The 17,961-nt window shown below is 42.3% G+C and overlaps 1 protein-coding gene across 1 annotated transcript in view; it reads left to right on the forward strand.

Annotated features, from left to right (window-relative positions):
• The first annotated feature begins 853 nt into the window (after positions 1 to 853).
• The window catches only part of CCDC88C (coiled-coil domain containing 88C), a 94,331-nt gene continuing 77,223 nt past the window's right edge, over positions 854 to 17,961 (forward strand). Inside the window, exons 1-3 of the mRNA XM_054161908.1 lie at positions 854 to 1,251; positions 1,359 to 1,459; positions 8,098 to 8,206. Of these exons, the coding sequence (XP_054017883.1) occupies positions 1,192 to 1,251; positions 1,359 to 1,459; positions 8,098 to 8,206 (270 nt within the window). The 5' untranslated portion in view covers positions 854 to 1,191. The remainder of the gene's footprint in view (positions 1,252 to 1,358; positions 1,460 to 8,097; positions 8,207 to 17,961) is intronic.

Here is a 17,961-nt window from a genome sequence, read left to right on the forward strand (position 1 = left end):
ACAGGCGCCATTTGCACCTTGCCGCGTCAGGTTTCAAACGTGCAGGCAACAGGTTGCGCCTGACTGTTGTTTCTAAGTTTTTCCTGTTTAGGTTTTTGTGCTGCAACGCGGGGTTTATGCTGCACGTTTTGAAGCATCCCTAAAAAAAGTCTGTTCCTGCCCGCTTAAGCACTTTGTGGAAGTTTCACACTTTTTAAAGGCGGAATCTTTAAAACTGCTGGCTGGCGTTCGGCTCGGGCACTGCTCCCCAGCAGAGGCGAGCACAGAGATCCGCAGTTCTGAGCAACGGGCGCAGGCAGGGGCGCAGGTGTAACCGCCTACGGTGCGGTCCCACAATCAGGAGCGAGCCTCGCCGCGGGGCCTCGCATCACCACCGTTCAAAAAGGTGAAGGAGACAGCCGCAGGGAGAGCAGAGCCTGACCGACCTACGGACAGAGGCCACGGCCGCCCCTCTCACAAACTTTCGCTCGAGGGCTCCTGCCTAGCGGAGGCCGGCCGGCGGGGGGGGGCGGGGGGGCGCTGCCGGGAGGCGCAAAGAGAGGGCAAAGCGCAGACGGGCAGCGGCAGGGGCAGCGGCAGTAGCTCGACGCGGCAGCTTGCCAAGGCTCCACACCGCGGCCCGCCCCCGCGGCCGCCCAGGGGCGCCGCCCATTGGCCGGAGCCGACCCCTCCGCGCCTCTCATTCGCGGCGGGCCGTGTTCGTCATGGTGCTGCCACGGCCCGGGTCTAACTGCTGGGGCAAGGGTGCGCCCCACCACAGGTAGCGCTGCGGCGGCCGTGGACGGAGCGCACATTGTGGCTCGTCGGAGCTGCCTGGGGCCCTTGGGTAGGAGCTTCGTACCACTGCTGCCGGCTTCGAGGGAGTTCGCCGCGGGCGGCTTTTTCCTTTCGCTCCTTTCTCCTGCTGCGGTTCGCTCCTACCCGCGCAGACCCTCCTGCAGCTGCGGGGCGAGCTCGGCGAGGAAGACCGGCCTGTTGCTGTAGGGAGGAGGGCTCGCGGCGGCGCGGCGAGTAGCCCCGCGTCTCCCCCCGGCGCGGGGGCGGGGGAGCGATGAGCCGCGTATTGTTTCCCCTGTAGGCAGCGCCCGGCGGGCAGCGGGGCGGCGGGCCATGAGCTCCACGCCTTTGTCTCCCGAGTGAGCTGGCCCCGCTCCCGCAGCCTCCTGCCGCCGCCAGCCGGACCCCGGCAACATGGACGTGACCATCTCCGAGCTCCTGGAGCAGTTCCTGCAGAGCCCCTTGGTGACTTGGGTGAGCAGAGGCGGGCGATGGGGAAGCTGCCGGCCCGGCGGAGGGTGCGGGAGGTGGCGAGGCCCTCCCGGCATCCCTACCAACCCCGCTGTCCTTCCTCCCGGCAGGTGAAAACCTTCGGGGCCCTCGAGAGCGGAGACGAGGACAACCTCGGCCTCTACATGGACCTGGCGGATGGCGTCATCCTCAATAAAATTATGCTGCAAATGTGAGTGGGCTTCTGCGAGAGCGAAGGGGTGGTAGCCCCTCGCTGAGCCGGGCCGGGAGTACCAAGGGGGCGGTAACGCCGAGCACGCTTCGGCCGCTCAACCCGACGCGGGTGGCGTCGAGGTTGCTGAGGGAGGAAGAGAAGGAAGGAGAAAGATGCCAACTCCTTCGGGGCCGGGTGTCGCTCTGTGGTCCGGCAGCGTCTGATCGGAGCGCTTTCTCAGCGGACAGGCTGGAAGGATGGGGTGTTGGGTCAAAGCGCCGGGCTTACCGTTTTATCCTGTTGGCTTCACTTGGAAATTGACAAAACCAAACCAACCAGCCCCTCCAGTCAAAACTCAAACCAATGCAGTCCTATAAAATCTGCTGTAGCTTTTTTTTTTTTTCTCGCCGCCCCCCCCCCCCCCCCCCCCCCCCCCCCCCTTTTTGTTTTTTGTTTCTTGGGGGTTTGTTTTATTTAGTTTTCTTTTTTTTCTCAAGCAATTACATGTTCGTCTATGCTTTAGAGGAAAGTCTGTGGTAGCACAAATATGGAAATGAAAGTATTTTATCATGTGAAGGTTACTAGAAGCATTTAATTTGAAGTGCATGAACTTTGACATTAAACACAGTTTAGAAAAAAATCAGCTTCAGTGATACCTCTTTTGGGCAGCCCGGTATGGATATATCTTGAGGAAGCTTACAAATAGGGTATAAGAACACATACTGTAACAAGTGAATTGTTGATAGAGCTAGTGTATTTTTTTTTAAATCACATCCTTTCCTGTTGCTTTCCTGCGTGCAGGTCATGATGGGTTTTTATCATCTCTGTTTGCTTTTAAATACTCCGAAATGTCTTGATAAAAAGTTTGTGGGGACAAGTATTTGACTTTCAGGGAAGGAGAGTTTTTGAAAATTATTTAATTTTGGCACTGTATTTATTTAAGTGAATGAAATCAATTGAAGCTTGACCAGCAACTTGCAATACTAAACCAAGGCCAAGCACTTAAAATCAAGAACTCATATTAGAATCTTTGAAGTTCTTGCAAAATAACTTAGTGTGAGAACCTTTGCCCCACCCACTGAGGTTGGCAAGTTTTGTTATCTTCTGGTACCTGGCTGCTCCATCTGAAAAGGTCATTATATTTTCTTCTGGTGTGTTGTTCCAGTGGTATTTATGAACTTGGTGAAGCTGGTGAAGATTCACAATTTTTATCAAACTCTCGCTCAATCAGCCCACCAAGGGATGGCAAACTAGGGGTGTGAAGAGAAGACATAATTTCTAGCATTTCTCAAGGAGTAATTACAGCTTAAGAAAACCTTCTGCAAATTAGAACCCTGAGTTAGAGCATTCAGATCCAGACTTGTAGTTTTCCAACATGGTGGCAAACCAGATTTTAATTTATGGCCATTATATTTGGCACGGAGATGACCAACCAAACCATCAAGGAGCAGCAGTTGAGTCTGAATAAACTATCACTTATCTAGTATGTGAGAATATCTTACTTAAACAAGAAAAATAACATTTGCTCTTGGGTTTTGATACTAAATAGGCAGAAGTTACGTGACTTTTGAATGACTGTGGCATTCTTGTAAGTGATGTGTTTTAGAAGTACTTTACCAGGTGGTGTATGCAAACAAGTGTTTTGTAGTTGGCCATTGAAGTGTCTAAGGAGACATAAAATTGTTGAAGTCTATGGAGCAACTTAACAATGCTCTAAGGACAAGGAATGAATAAGATCTCATTGAAATAAGGAACGTAAACATAGAGGCTGAGTGCAATGGCACTAGATGGCATTTTGTGGGATGTCATGTGTTTGTGAGAGGCCCTGGCATGTTTACTTGCCTTAAGCAGCCAGGAAAGTAAATTTGGGTTCTTTTGAAAAGCATCTTGGCTAGCAGTGTCACAAGTGTGAGTGGGGGAAGCACAAGCAATGTGGAGTAGGAAACTGTTCCATTCTACACAACCAGGGCTTTTCCCCCTTTTTAAGGAGCTTTGGCAAGTGCTTCTAATAGTGTCCTATAGGAGCTTAAACCCTCTATAGAGAGCCTAGGCTGTTTAACTTGGGAAAGACTGCAGTTTTATTTATGTAGCTCAACACCCAGCAAGGTGCTCAGGAGAGATGCTGATTATGACCTCCTCTTTTTCCTGGCTTAACCTTTAGAAATGGCAGAGTAATTGCCTGTTGCTTGTAAATCAGGAAAGCCTTGCAAGGCATGTTTCTGCCCCACAAACCTTTCAGAATAGAACAATAAATGTATTTTTTAAAATTCTTGCTCATCAAGTTCTGGTGCCTGAAGATCATAGAAGATGACTCTTAGTGTTTGACTTGAGATTTGTTCTTGTTGAAATTGTGTTAATGAAGGCTTTGATAAATCTGCCAGAAATTGATATGCCGTGCTTTGATGGTGTTGATTGCCTGAAAGCAGAGGTGCCCACACACACTCATTTGCAGAGGGCAGGGGGTAGCAGACTGAAGGAGCTGGAGTCCTGATATGGGTAGCTGTTTCCTTGCTTGTGTGTCATTCTGCTTTTAGTTTTTTAGGTTAAATATTCTGTTTTCATGCTTACGGGAATGTAAACAGCTTAGGCACGTGAGGCTGCATCTAAACACCAGGTGTGATGCAGTACTTCACAGATAACAGGTTTCTTTTGGTGAAGGTTTCAAATTTCATTATAAAAAATAGAACACTTTTGTCCTGCAGCTAACAGACTTCAAATTGAATCTATGGGCAGAAAGACAGGTGGATCTGTGCAGAAATCCAGATATACCTGTTCAATGCGGATTGCTGAGCGAAAGTAGGGCTTTAGCTGTTCGAGGTATAAATGTGCTCCGAGTTTGGTCAGCCTCTAGTTTCTGTTGTAATGGGTTGGATTTTGCCCAAATGCTGCCTGGCAGCTTAGAGTGGGTGGAGATGATCGGAACTGCTGGATGTTGTGGTGTCAACATTTTTTTTAGGTGGTGGATTTGTATCAGCAAAGCATCTGTGTCACCAGTGAGATATGTGACATCTATCACTTTTCCTGCCTGCCAGGTCCCTGCTGCCTGCATGACAGGAGGTGAAGAAAATAGGGATATGCCTTCCTTTTATCCTCTTTAGAAATGAGCTGCCTCGAGGAATGCTAGCCTTGAATAAAATGTAGTTTGCTCAGGAGCACCAAATGTAGCCAGGGCACGAGGGTGGGGGAAGGGAATGCAGCCTGGGCATAAGCAGATCCTGGCCATGAGTAGTCAGTAGGTAATCTACTGTTTGGCTTTGCTGGTCCTACCTTTGCTTACTGATGACCCCTAACAAAGCAAAACCTTTTTAAAAAGAGTGTTTGGGATTGTTTAATTCCCAATAGTGGTGCCTAGCTCTTTAATGAATTAAATCTAATAGGAAGAGACAGACAGCACTGTTCAGTTTCCCCATTTATGTTTTGAAACTAGGCGAATATTTTTTCAAGTAATTCAACTGAAAATGAGTGGCTTCCTTTTCCTGTGCTCTGTTCAAATGCATACCCCCAACCTGATCATGTATGCAGTATTCATTTTTGCAGTACTGGATGAATATTCTGCATATAAAAATGTTTGTTAGACTTCAAAGTGAAACTGGTGTGTCCTGAGCTTCTGTGTTTCTGATGGATTTGTGTGTACCATGTTAAGGAGCTTCTCTGTGGACAAATTTTAAAGAACTTTTTTTTTTTCAGATGGTTGAGTCACTTCCTGGTATGAAACTTAACACATGGCAGTGCTGCATAGAGTGCCTTCAGTGTGGCAGTTGCAGCTGTGGCATAGTACCTTCAAGCATAAGCAAATATTTGCCTGGCTTAACTTCTTGTAGGAAGTTTTACGTGGGAAATGATGTGGGGGGTTTACATGTGCAAGCACATAAGCGTTTTCTTATTGACTTATTCTAATACTTTTAATTGATGGTAGGCTCAGTTTTGCTTTTAAAGCATTTAGCAATCAAGAATGTGGGTTAGGAATACAGTTGATAAAACCAGTTGTGTTAAAACCACACAATAAAACCGGACAATAATAGTTTTTTTTACATTTCAGTCACAGCTGCCATGGTTTGTGGTACTGTCAATCTGTCATCTTCAGACTGCGTGACAGGAACAGCCACGCTGCGAGTGCCTGCTCCTGTGGCTTGTAGCAAATGGCACGAAGGCCAGAAGGTTAAATATGTGTCCATTTAATTTAAAATCTCATTAGAGGTGCAATTTTCTACTGCTTTCCAGGCAATTTAGAAACCCTGCCAGCTTTAGTGGTGTCCCCTCACTTGATGATAGAGGAGGAAGTGGGATGATAGGAGAGTTACACAGGTCCAAGAGTGGTGTATTTTCAATTAGTGAGTTACCTGCAGAGAGAGGTGCTGCAGGATGCTGGGCACACTGCGGGCACACCAGTTCCTTCTGGTGACTTGTAACCCTCAGACCTGGCTTGTGGGTTTCCCCTTTACTCATCAAAATTGCTTGTCTGAAATTGCTCAAATGGGATTGTCATTTTGAATCTTGTAAATAAAATATTTTCTGTTACATTTATTATAATTGGTTGCTTAAGGGGTTGCCTCTCCAAGCATTTGTGCTGCTGGCCCTGTGCCTGCTGAACTCATCTCTTGGCCCTTCCTTCCTTCTGTGCACCTGTAAAAGTCACAAATACATACCACCTGGAGGACTTCTTCAGCACATTTGGGTATATTGTGAGGTTTGAGACTTCTGCTGGTTTGACTTAAGTGTTTTTTACTGATTTGTGAGGTGTACCTCCTTTAGTCACAGCTCAGTCATGCTACCTCAGTCTTATCTAGGTAACTATTTTACCCAGAGAAATACATGGGTATTTTTTAAAAACAGAATAGTGATTTTTTCAATATATTTTTGTGTAAGGGAAAGACTAAACATGAAGGGACTGAAAAAGTATCTGGTGGAGGTTGTGTTCAGGGATTTTTCAGATACATCCAGACAGGAATTAGTTTGAGTTAATTAATGTTGCAAAATTTCTTTTTATCTTTGATCCTTTCTTCTCAGTTTATTACCATGCCAGCCATTGTACAAAATCCTTAGCTGTTGTAAAGGCTGTGTGGGATCTTGCTAGTTTATGCCCCTAGCAATTTGGGTCAGTTGCACCCTGTGGTAGGACAAGGGGCAACAGATACTAACTACAGCACAGGAGGCTCCACCTCAACATGAGGAGGAACTTCTTTGGTGTGAGGATTACAGAGCACTGGAACAGGCTGCCCAGAGAAGTTGTGGAATCTCTTTTCTCTGGAGACTTTCAAGACCCATCTGGATGCATTCCTGTGATAGATTCTATGGTCCTGCTCTGGTGGGGGGGTGGACTTGATGACCTTCAGAGGTCCCTTCCAACCCCTAACATCCTGTGGTTTGTAGTTAAATTTATTTTAATCCTGGTAACTAAATGCTGTCTCTGATTTTATCTGATGCCATTGCAGTTTTCTCTCATCTCTGGCATACCTATATGCTCTGTTATATTTATACACAGAGCACTGCTTTCACTGGAGAGGTGCTTTGGGATAGTTGTACTTAAAAACCAGTAGAGAAGAAGCTCTTTGACATACTTATGTAAACTTTGGCTGATATATTTAAAAATAAATAAATATTGGATCGCTTCCACTTTTACTTCCTTGTCAAAGCCTGAATTCAATGTTTGGCTCTGGAAAAGCTGTGAATAGCTTAATTAACAGCTAAAGCAGAAGTTTGCAAGGCAGGTGTTTGAATTGTGTAGGGGTTTGCTGATAAGAGTCTTTATTAAATCGATGGTGAACACGAGGCTTTGATGTATACTATTGGCAGATACAGGGTTTCAGGTTCCTTTTTTATTTATTTCCTAACGTGTTAGGGTTTACACAGGATCTGAAGGTGCACATTCATATTAAGTTATTTGCAGCTTCCCCCCCCTCCCCACCCCCCTTTTATTCTAGAAATAAAATGTTTTCAGGAACAATTTTGATTTGTGTCCTTTAAAATCAGACCAAAACTCCAGACTTTTCTCACTTAAAATCTTTCCACCAACTTTTTTTTCTCTCCATCTTGCTTGTATCTCTGCTTATGTTTATATTTTGTTCATATGTTGAAGCCTATAAGAATTAGAGCCCAGTTAGAGCACTTTTTTTTGAGACACAGTGTAGATATGAGAAAGTTCTGGTTAGATCATATGGATATAAGAACTGCAGTGCTCTTTTCTCTCCTCAGTGTGTAATGTATCTGAGTTTTGCAGTTTGAACAGTGATCATTGATCATCCTGCTCTTGTCACAAAACTCCAAAGCCAAGGAAGGCCTGGTAGTCTTTCTTAGGCTTCCCTTTATTTGAATAAGATAAGCCCCTTATCAGAGACTGCATTGATTTAGTGTGCAAAAGTTAAATATGCTCTTTTCTTTGGGGAAACGTACGTAAGGAGGGAAGCTGCCATGAATGGCTGTGTGGCTTAACCTAAAGTAGGTTGCTTTGTGGCTCAAAGGAAGATTTCCAGCTTATACGTGGCTGCAAAGCTAATGAGCTTCTTCTATTATTAATTAATGTAGATGTATCTTGTATGTCAGTGCATTTAATGCTTATTTTCTTTAAGGATATTTCTAATGGTGCATTGTTAGGATGCTAAGTCTTAGCACTGAGTAAACTAATAATATACTTTATTGTCTTTTTCCTCTTTCAATAGAGATCCTCGACCAACCAACCAACGTGTCAACAGGCATGTAAATAATGACACTTATCTTCGGATTCAAAACCTGACCATCTTAGTCAGAAACATTAAGACTTACTATCAGGTGAGATTTCTGCGCTCTGATCCGTGGAGATTACTACTTCACTAGCTAGTGCAGGGGCTGATGGCTCAAAAAGAAGCTTACTACAAGAAATGGAGAGGAAATTCTGTTGGTATAAAGAGTCCTTTGAGCCACACTTTCCTTTTGAAATGACAATACTGCTACCTTCTGTATCCCTTATGGCCAGAGGCTACTTCCCTGTCCCCCAATTTTATTTAAAGAAGAAATTGTGTTTGAAGGCTGTGGAAACATTTTGTGGTATGGTTGTGAGGTATGTATGTAGTTTGCTGAAATTGGAATGATGTTTTTGGGTACTAAACTTGTTTTAAACAAGTCAGCATCTTTTAAAGGTCCTGCTGGCAAATGAATTATTGAGGAAATGCCTGGATGCATTCCTGTGGGCTGCCCTAGGTGATCCTGCTTTTGGCAGGGGGGTTGGACTTGGCAATCTCTAGAGATCCCTTCCAACCTCCAACATTCTGTGATTCTACACATATATCTCAATCATATAATGGACAAAAGAACTGAATTACAGAAGTTGATGTCAGTGTGGTCATCCTGGATGCTTCCTTTCTGCATGTGTAGAGTAGACTTGTGTTGGCTTTGCCTTCAAAACACAGGAGAGATGTAATGCTCAACTACAGTAGTGACATTTGGTGCTGTACTCTTCCACAGCTTGTCCACTGCTATTCCATATTATTGCCACTACTCTGCTTCTGGACCTGCTTACCAGAAGCCTAAAAGGGTGACTTCTGTAAAGTCTGGTGGGGTGGATGACTCGTACATTAAAGTTCCAATGGCCTGTTAAAAAAAAAAATCAAATGTGTAGCTCAGATTTGAGAGGATGTAGGAGAGTATATATAATATATTTCTGAAGGCAACTGACCTGTGTCTTGACTATTGAGAACTGGAGATGCTGATGCAGCATGATGTCATTCCTGAGGCTTGTTTTTTCTATGGGGAAGTTCCATTTGGTCATAATTAGAGGCTGAAGGGGTTTTTTTCCCTCATCTGTTACCTTCTGAATGGTGTAAATGTATACAGTCTACAAGGAAAAAGGGCCATGTTTAAAGACAGGGACAGGACTTCTTGTCTTCCTCCCATTCTCATAACCTCCACAAGAGTTGCAGTCTGAGAGTCTGGACCTTCAGGTGTTGAGACCCTAAAGCTTTTTATTCATGTGTGTTCTTTGTCTTGGAGCTGATAATCTGATCTCTTAAAATTGAGTACCTAAAGAGAGATTAGAGTTAGGAAAAAAGAAAAATGATTTGGCATCACATGATCTGTTTCCTGGTATCTTGTTGACTGAGCTGTTGAGCTCTAAAATAAAGCTAGCAACACCTAAAATAGGTTAAAATGCAGAGTTTTCAGTGGGAAACAGTAGTGGCAGGTGTAACGGTGGTGTTCCTGTCATGGTCCAGAAATTAAGTACTGTGAATCTTGCTGCCTGAAGACTATACTGAATGTAAACAAGGCAGTTGTGAGAGCTGAAATTTTGTATTTACAGCAAAGCTTAAAGTAAAATAACTTTCCTTTGTAATGTTATCCTAAAAAAAAAAAGTTATTTGTCCTTGTCACAATCACAAGGTCTGGGCAAATCCAAGGTCTTGATGCCTGTCTGAGATTCCTTTCACGTGGTGGTGTGCAGCCTTCAACTCGCCATAATCCAGGGGGGGTTAAGGCCATCTGTGCTGTAACCAAGCCCTGTGATAATGTCTCTGTTAGGTATTTGGAGGGTTTCTGGTGTTTCATAATCTAAGTAGCTTTTACTAGTGGGGTTTTTTAACATGTAACCAAATGGATGCTGTGGAGTATATTAACTGTTGTTAGACCTCTTCTCTCCTGAATGTTAGACAACCTTTAAAAATAGTTTGAGGCTGTGGGCATTGTTTGTAGTAGCTAAGTGTTAACAAATAGTTGCATGCTGGAAGTGGAGGGGGGAGTTCCTGTCAAACAATAAGAACATGAATATGCTGCTTCCTCAAGAGAAACAGCTCTAAAAATACACTGTTGGCCTTGAGATTTTACATTCCCTTTCAGTTAATGGACTCAAGTCAATTTATGGCTTAGCTACTGAATTTGGTAGACCAGGTCTCCAAATGCCACCTCACGCTTTATTGAATGACACTGGGAGGTATGCGTTGGGCAGAAAGCCATCAAAAATGTGATGTGAGTTCATGGTACTGCAAAACTGTATCTGAGGAAGGTGACATAAGTGGCTACTAAAATTAACTCTGATATTCAGAGGCTAGTTGACATTTCAGATCATACAATTATCTAGTATATCTGTATCTAATACCATTTTTTGTATGTTTCTATAGCTAATCTCTTTGTTAAAGCAGGTTTTTCATTAATACAGATCATATTACTTCAGATAGCATGGACGAGTCTAATCTAGAAGTATGAATCCAGGTATACTCTACAGTCCTGAGGCTTTCTTGATCTCTTAGGATGGGGATCTCTGCAGGGCATGACTGAACAAACCAGGTTATTGGTGGAGTTTGGCTTTGATTTGAGCCATAAAGATTACTTCCTGTCTGTGCTTCAGCAGACATAACTTGGGAGGGGTAAATGTAATGGAGAAGTCTTTTCTAGGTCAAATAACATCTGGTTTTAGAAGTTTTCTAACTCATTAACTTTATGAAGTTTCTTTCTCACAACTTTACTTTGAAGTGCTTCTATTGTGAGCTCCACGAATGCTTATCTACTGGGCTGATTAAATTGGCTTGAATATATAGTTCAGGTGTGAGTACTGCAAGACTGAACATGTTTGGCTTCACTGAAATAAGCACTCTTGACCCTTGTTGAAAGTGAGTTGTTACAGCCTCAATTCCCTGGGGTCTTGTGCTTCTTTTCCAAATAGTGATTAATCCTAGCTGTGGCAACTATCTTCATATTGGTGTGGCACTACCTGGCAGAGTTTGTTGGCAGTTTTTGTTTGTTTTAAAAAAGGACAAAACCAGAACAAAAAAGAACCAAACAAACCCTTGAGCTTGCAGCAACCTATGCAAGCGGGTTCTGTCACTTCTGATGATAGAAGAAGAAAGCTAGAAAATCTGAGAGGTGTTTGCTTATCCCTTTGCCATACTGTAGAGTGTCTAAGTCATGTAGTTACTGATACTTAGTGTGCTTCCAGTGCTTAGAGAACATGCTTGTACCTAGAGAATTTTGGTATAAGGCTAAGGCAGACTATCAGGGGAAGCTTGAAGTGACCTTGCTGTGCTGCTTCTGTTCATGTCAGTCCTTGCATTTAGTGTTATTTCTAAGGAACTGAAAATTTCATGATAGCAGATTATACATAATAAATTCGTGGAAGGATCTGTTCCAATGTTATCCTATCCTTCACAAATGCCAATAATCACTCCAACGCCACTCTCAAGTGATAATTCTTAACCTGAAGTTTTTAATGTAAATGGTGATGGAGAGAAGTAGATAAAAAATGTGATCGTTCCTTGGCTCGTCCTTGCACGGGCATTATGGTCATCTCTGGATGATGTCAATGAGAAATGCTGTTAGAAGAAATGCTGCTAGAAGAAATGCTGCAATGTGGTTATGGCTGTAATTTTGCTGCCAATTTGCCTTGCAGTTATGACCACTAAATATCTAACAGATAGCTTCATGTTTCTTAAATAGGTTGGAAATATCTCTTCATTTAAAAAGGAATAATTCTACTGAGACAGTTCTGAAACCAGTTATGACTGTATGACTTGCACAGCTTAAAAACATAACTTGTAACCCTCAGCATTTGCTACTCGCTGAATTTTTAAATCTAGTTCTTAGTAAATACCAAAATGCTAGAAGTGCACCTAAACCTGCACACCCTTAAGTTAAAAAACATTCCTCTGTTCTCAGCTGGAGAGTTTGTACCCACAATGGCCTACTGAATTAGACAAAAACTAACACCACCACTCCCGGGTTTTTTTGTTTGGGTTTTTTTTTTTGGTATTTTTGTTCCTTTGGTGTGTTAAACTGTAGTATGCCTGGGTGACAGCCTTCCTTTGATTCCTGTTCCCTAGAGATCTTAGCAACTTGGCTTAGGGTCAATCTTTCCTCAACTTGAGCTTTAAATTCCAAGATTATTAACTAAGAATATCAGCTTTCTCAGGAACAAGGTATCAAACTTCAACAGATAAACTTTCTAATTCATGTACTTTGATATCATGAACTCTTCAGTGTATGTTCTTGCCCTTTTCTATACATTGAGATGGCTGTATGCATACTTAGTAATTTCTACATTGGCAGTTGTATTGTTGCACCTACCAAAGGCAGCATATGTGTTCTTGTGACCTGAAGTTACAGCTGCATGAAAAAACAACAGAGAGCAGTCACTGAGTTTCTATAATAACTTAGTAAGACAAATAACTTAGTACGAAGGTATTACTGTAGAGATGCTCTGTTGCAGAAAAGCAGTGAGCTAGGACTTGGGAGATTCTACCACTGGCATAACCTGGAGTAGGACATTAGGTCTCTATTTATTTCAACTCCTCTTTGTAATTTGACTTCTAGTTTAAATGTGCTGCAGGCACAGACTATCTATATGTATTTATGCAGTACTCAGCTTAATGAGGTGGCCTTGGTTCTCCAGTGACAAAGCTGTTTTGAGTTAGGTTTTCTGTTCTGCACTAGCATGATTATGATACATAAAGGTTGCATGTAAGATTGGTATTGTAAAGACATTCAGTTACTGTGGGGGGGTGGGTGCAAGGCAGAGAAATGACTGACCTTGGCACACAGGTTCTGGGAACTGCTGATATTAGTCTTTGATTTAGTCCTTTGTCTGAAAATAGCCCTCCATTGCAAGTGGAATTAACATCAGAATTGCAAAGATCATGATTGTTTCATGTAGATCCTCTTATCAAGTATTTCAGTGAGAGAGAGGCTGAGACATGTGACTCATTACTACCAGCCAGATTGTCTGATGCTTTCTTAGTGAGAATTGTCTTGCTCATTTCCAGAACAGCAAGACAAACCTTTCTGCCCCAGACCTGAAATAAGTTTATGCAGAGATCAGTTTTAAAAGTGTTCCCAGGTTAGTGAGAGCTACCATTTCAGGTTGCTAGTTGCATGCTGTTGGACAACCTGATTGACATTACTGGCTCTGATTCTAGGATGCAATCAGCTGATATATTAAATTATGTCTGGAAGTTTAATGGAGGACTGGGCTTAAAGAGATTTCCACACCCCACCACCCCCCCAAGGCTCCACATGCATTTTAATGCAGAACGGAATAGTGACCTGAAACAGATGGAAGAGAATAGGTTGGCTTTCTAACTGCTTTATTGTCTGTAATTTCCTGGAGCTAGAATATGGGAAAGGGCAGAATAGGTTGGCATGTGTCTGTGTGTTTTGTCTTTGTTTTACTTAATAAGCTAAAGGGGTGTGAATTAATTGCGCAGACAAATGAGAAAACTGAACCAAGAAAAGAAGAGCAGTGTCCTAAAACACAAACAGAGGTGACCTGTAAGAAATTTACAGTATGGAATAGCTGTTTGGTTCTCATATAGCAGTATTTATTTAACCTCTGACATGTTAATTGAAAACAATTCTTGGCATGTCTGAATTACAGAATGCATCCACTGTGTCTTTTATATGGCTTAAAAAAGGATAATGTGAGAGTGTGTGTGGCTTTTCTTAATGAAAGACAACCATAATGTTAATCACAGCAACAGTCTAGGAGATTACTAATACTAAAGCCACAGGGTATTTTAGTCTTCTACTGCAGATATATATATTTGGATATTAGGTTTTAGACATAAGTCACTGTTCAGACAGTCTAACCAGACAGCCACATTCAGTGCTGCTGCCTAGATTTCAGGAAAATGTCCCATTTTTGTCTGCTGAAGTTTTGTGGAGGGAACTAGGTTTAGTAGAGCCTACCAATTTTGGGTTAGAAAATAGTCATGTCCCTTGTGGCTGAAAATAGCTTTGAGATTTATTTTTGCTAAATAATAAATGAAAGTTGCTTTAGTCCTTGTGTTTCTGTAGTGAATTGCGTGTTATTTAATCCTTTAACAAAAGTCTTTGAAGAGCCAAGATGACGACTTCCACAAGTGTGTGAAGTATGGCTACAAAACAAACTCCCTTACTGCATTATAGGTCCCAAAGCAAGTAATTTCATCCTTTTAATGGCAGGTGGCAAATGAAATTGATTTGGGTTCTTATTTTAATTCTGTGTTGTGTGTCTCAAAAGTGTTGTTTAATCTGGTGTGGCATTTACTGAGGATGTTGTCCCATGCTGTATTGTGGCACACCCTATTCAGTCCACAGTTTTGCTTTTTACACAACTCTGGTTCTGTGTCAAGATTTGGTGTCAGGGCTGGTACCCATTGGTTCCAATGACATCTGTGACCCTGTGCTGCATTGTGAGCAAAGGCGTCTCTGTGTGCCTCTAATTCAGCTGCTGTAGTCTTTCCACTCCAAGAGAGTTTTAAGCAGCTTTTGAACATGTCCAGAGAAGGGCAATGAGGCTGGGGAGAGGCCTTGAGCACAAGTCTTACGAGGAAAGGCTGAGGGAGCTGGGGTTGTTTAGCCTGGAGAAGAGGAGGCTCAGGGGAGACCTCATTGCTCTCTACAGCTACCTGAAGGGAGGTTGTAGCCAGGAGGGAGTTGGTCTCTTCTCTCAAGCAACCAGCACCAGAACAAGAGGACACAGTCTCAAGCTGCACCAGGGGAAGTTTAGGCTCGAGGTGAGGAGAAAATTCTTCACAGAAAGAGTCGTTCGCCATTGGAATGGGCTGCCCAGGGAGGTGGTGGAGTCATCATCCCTGGAGGTGTTCAAGAGCGGATTGGACATGGCACTTGGTACCATGGCACCTAGTCATGAGGTCTGTGGTGACAGGTTGGACTCAATGATCTTTGAGGTCTCTTCCAGCCTTGGTGATACTGCGATACTCTGTGAATTCTCACATTTTTGTGCTGTACAGTGCTTTGCTTTAACAACTTACTAACCTGTAAGCAATTCTTCCACAACTTTTTTTTCATATAGTATGGATATTTGAGATGTCTTTTGAAGTGGTGCTTATCAGTTGTTTTGAAGGTGTGATTGTTAATTTCAGAAATGTGTAGGGGATCTTGGATACAGCAGAGTATCCAAATGCAGAGTTGTATTCTGAAAACAAAAGAGGGTTTGCACTGTAAAGATCTGCTCACCTACAGTGCTTGTGGCAAATGTCAATGCATTTGGGCCAAGAAATAGATTTGGAGGGAGTGGAGTTACCTACCCTGGTTAAGAATGTTGGACCTGAGGAAGCAACTTACCTGGGGACAGGAGGAAGCCTTAATGTGCTAGTTTATTTGCTGCAGTCAAACCACAGGAAAGGGTGTGTTTCTTACTTTATATAACATATGGACTTTGTCAGTACAAATGAAGGAAGGTACCTGCTCATGAATGAACAGAAACTGAAATGCTGTTCCTTGCTGCTATATGCATACATCTCCCATTTGTAATTTTTTGAAAGGAAGAATTGAAAAATCAAACTCTAAAAAGCCAATCAAGTAGAAAATAAACGTGTATGTGTACTGACTTTAAGCAACGTTTTGGTGGTTTTGTTATTATTTATAGCTGGGTTTAGATGGCCTATTTAATATTAGCTGTGTGACCTGGTATCTGTTCTGTTCCCCATTGTGGTTAAGAGGTGGAGCTGAAGGGGAGTTAAGTGTTTAAATTCTACTGGATCCTCATATGGCCAGTAAAAGTGCATAAATAAAAATCTGCTTAGCAGACTGAAATGGCCCCTGTGGAGCTGTCACTGTCTGTTCTCTTTCATAATTAACGTTATTAAAAGTCTCTAGATGTTTATTTAATTTGTTTTTTAGACATAGAATGGCGCTGTTAGGGGCTGTTAAATGATGAGAATAACAGTGGTGGACATCTACTCCTTTGGGGAGTAGTAGGAAAGACTCCTGGTCTCTGCACAAGGGGAAAAATATAGTATGAATGCTATCTAAATATATTCCTGTCCTGTGAAAATGATTTAGTGGATTACTAATGTTGTTAAGCTGTGATAGATGGTCTCCTTCCCCTAGAAAAAGTCACCTTATTTAGCTGGTGGTAAAGAACTGATTTAAAAGGTATCTAAGTTATTTGCTGTAAGGTTAAGAAGAAAAAGAATAATGATAAATTCTCTGTGGCATTTTAAAGAGCTGGGGGTGGGTTTGTTTGGATTTTGATTGTTTGTTTCATTTGTTTGTTTTATAAAAATGATGATCCCATCTGTAATATATCCACTGGAAAGCTATTTGTGAGGGAGTGCAGTGTCAAATTTGTGTCACAGAAAGACCTGTTTGGCACACAGAGTTTGTTAGAATAAAAGGGGAGGGTGGTACTGATGCTAATGTGTGGTTTGTTTTGAAGCAGCTGTGTTACAAAGCAAAGTGGCTATAGTCTGGCAGGAGGCATAAGCATTTGCTGCTAGAAACTGTAAGGAGGTTAGTATCTCCTGGAGATATTAAGAACCCACCCAGTTGTGTTCCTGTGTGATCTGGCAGGGGCATTGGATTAGATGAGATATCTTTCGAGGTACCTTCCAACCCCGAATATTCTATGAATTTCTTTTCAGGCTTTGAAATGAAATGCAGAAATACCACATACATGAAAAGGTTCATTTGTCAGGATGCAGGCTCCAAAGAAAACGAGTCAGTCCTGAGAAATAGTTACCTTAAAAGTAAAGCATCTTTCACTTTGTGTTGGTGGTGTTTCTGTTTAAAAACAAGCAACACAAAACAAACAAAGCAAATGCCTTCTAATTTGACTAGTTACCTGGAGTCTTTCAAGACTGTTTAATTACTTCAAAGCAGAACTACAATTTAACTGTAAGGAATTCAGTTTATGTAATAAATGTCTTAAGGTCACTTCTTCAATTTTAATCTTTCAAAAAGGAGGAAAAAACCCAAAACACTGAGACAAAAAAAACCAACCCACTAAACAAAATGTCCTGTGTTTTCTTGAATATGAAAAAGCTTTGTTAGAATTGAAAGCTTTGTCTGTTTCCAAGGTTTGTGGCACAAGCTTATCTGAACAGCACATGGATGTATCTTTGCAGTTTTACATGCAGAAAGAATGAATCTGTAGTAGAGGACCACAAAAGCTGCCATTATTAGAAGCCTTGCTTATACTTCAGTGCTCTGGCACTTAATCTAGCTCCCAGCTTCCAGTCATGCAGAAGAAACTAAACCAGAATGCTCTGTTTTAGTTCTTAAACTTGGTTGACCTGTCTCACATTTCTTCTGTATGCATTTCCTTTGTAGGCTGAGCCAAAATCTTGATTGGAAAGGTGATTTTCAATCTCCTCTTTTCATTTAGCCTTTCTTTGTAAGTTGCTGTGTCTAAATTCTATGGAATTGTGGGATTCAAACTCCAAATAATTAGTTATTGCTTGAAGACTTGTCTCTACAACAAATTCGGCCACAGTTTGGCCACTTGTATCTTAAAGCACCTCAGTTAACTTGCAATTGCACTTTCTTTGTATGACTGAGGATCTAATTTTAAGTGGCACTGACTCTTTCTGGCTGACTTGGTGCACCTTGAGATGCTGAGCGTCATGCACAATGGGGTATTAAAGCAGCTTCGCTTTGATACCCTTGGATGTTGTGAAACCAGAGCTGTCTGCCAGATCATGGTTTGTTTTGGCTCTTCTCCTTGACAGCATATTGCAGCCTTTACCACTGTCAAGGTATTTATCGCACTTTATCAGGTTTTTACAGTGTTTATGGCAACCATTTGAATATCTGCAGGAGGACTCATCCTGACGTGCTTTCTC

This window comes from Dryobates pubescens, chromosome 5, assembly GCF_014839835.1.
Source record: "Dryobates pubescens isolate bDryPub1 chromosome 5, bDryPub1.pri, whole genome shotgun sequence".
NCBI classification, from domain to species: domain Eukaryota; kingdom Metazoa; phylum Chordata; class Aves; order Piciformes; family Picidae; genus Dryobates; species Dryobates pubescens.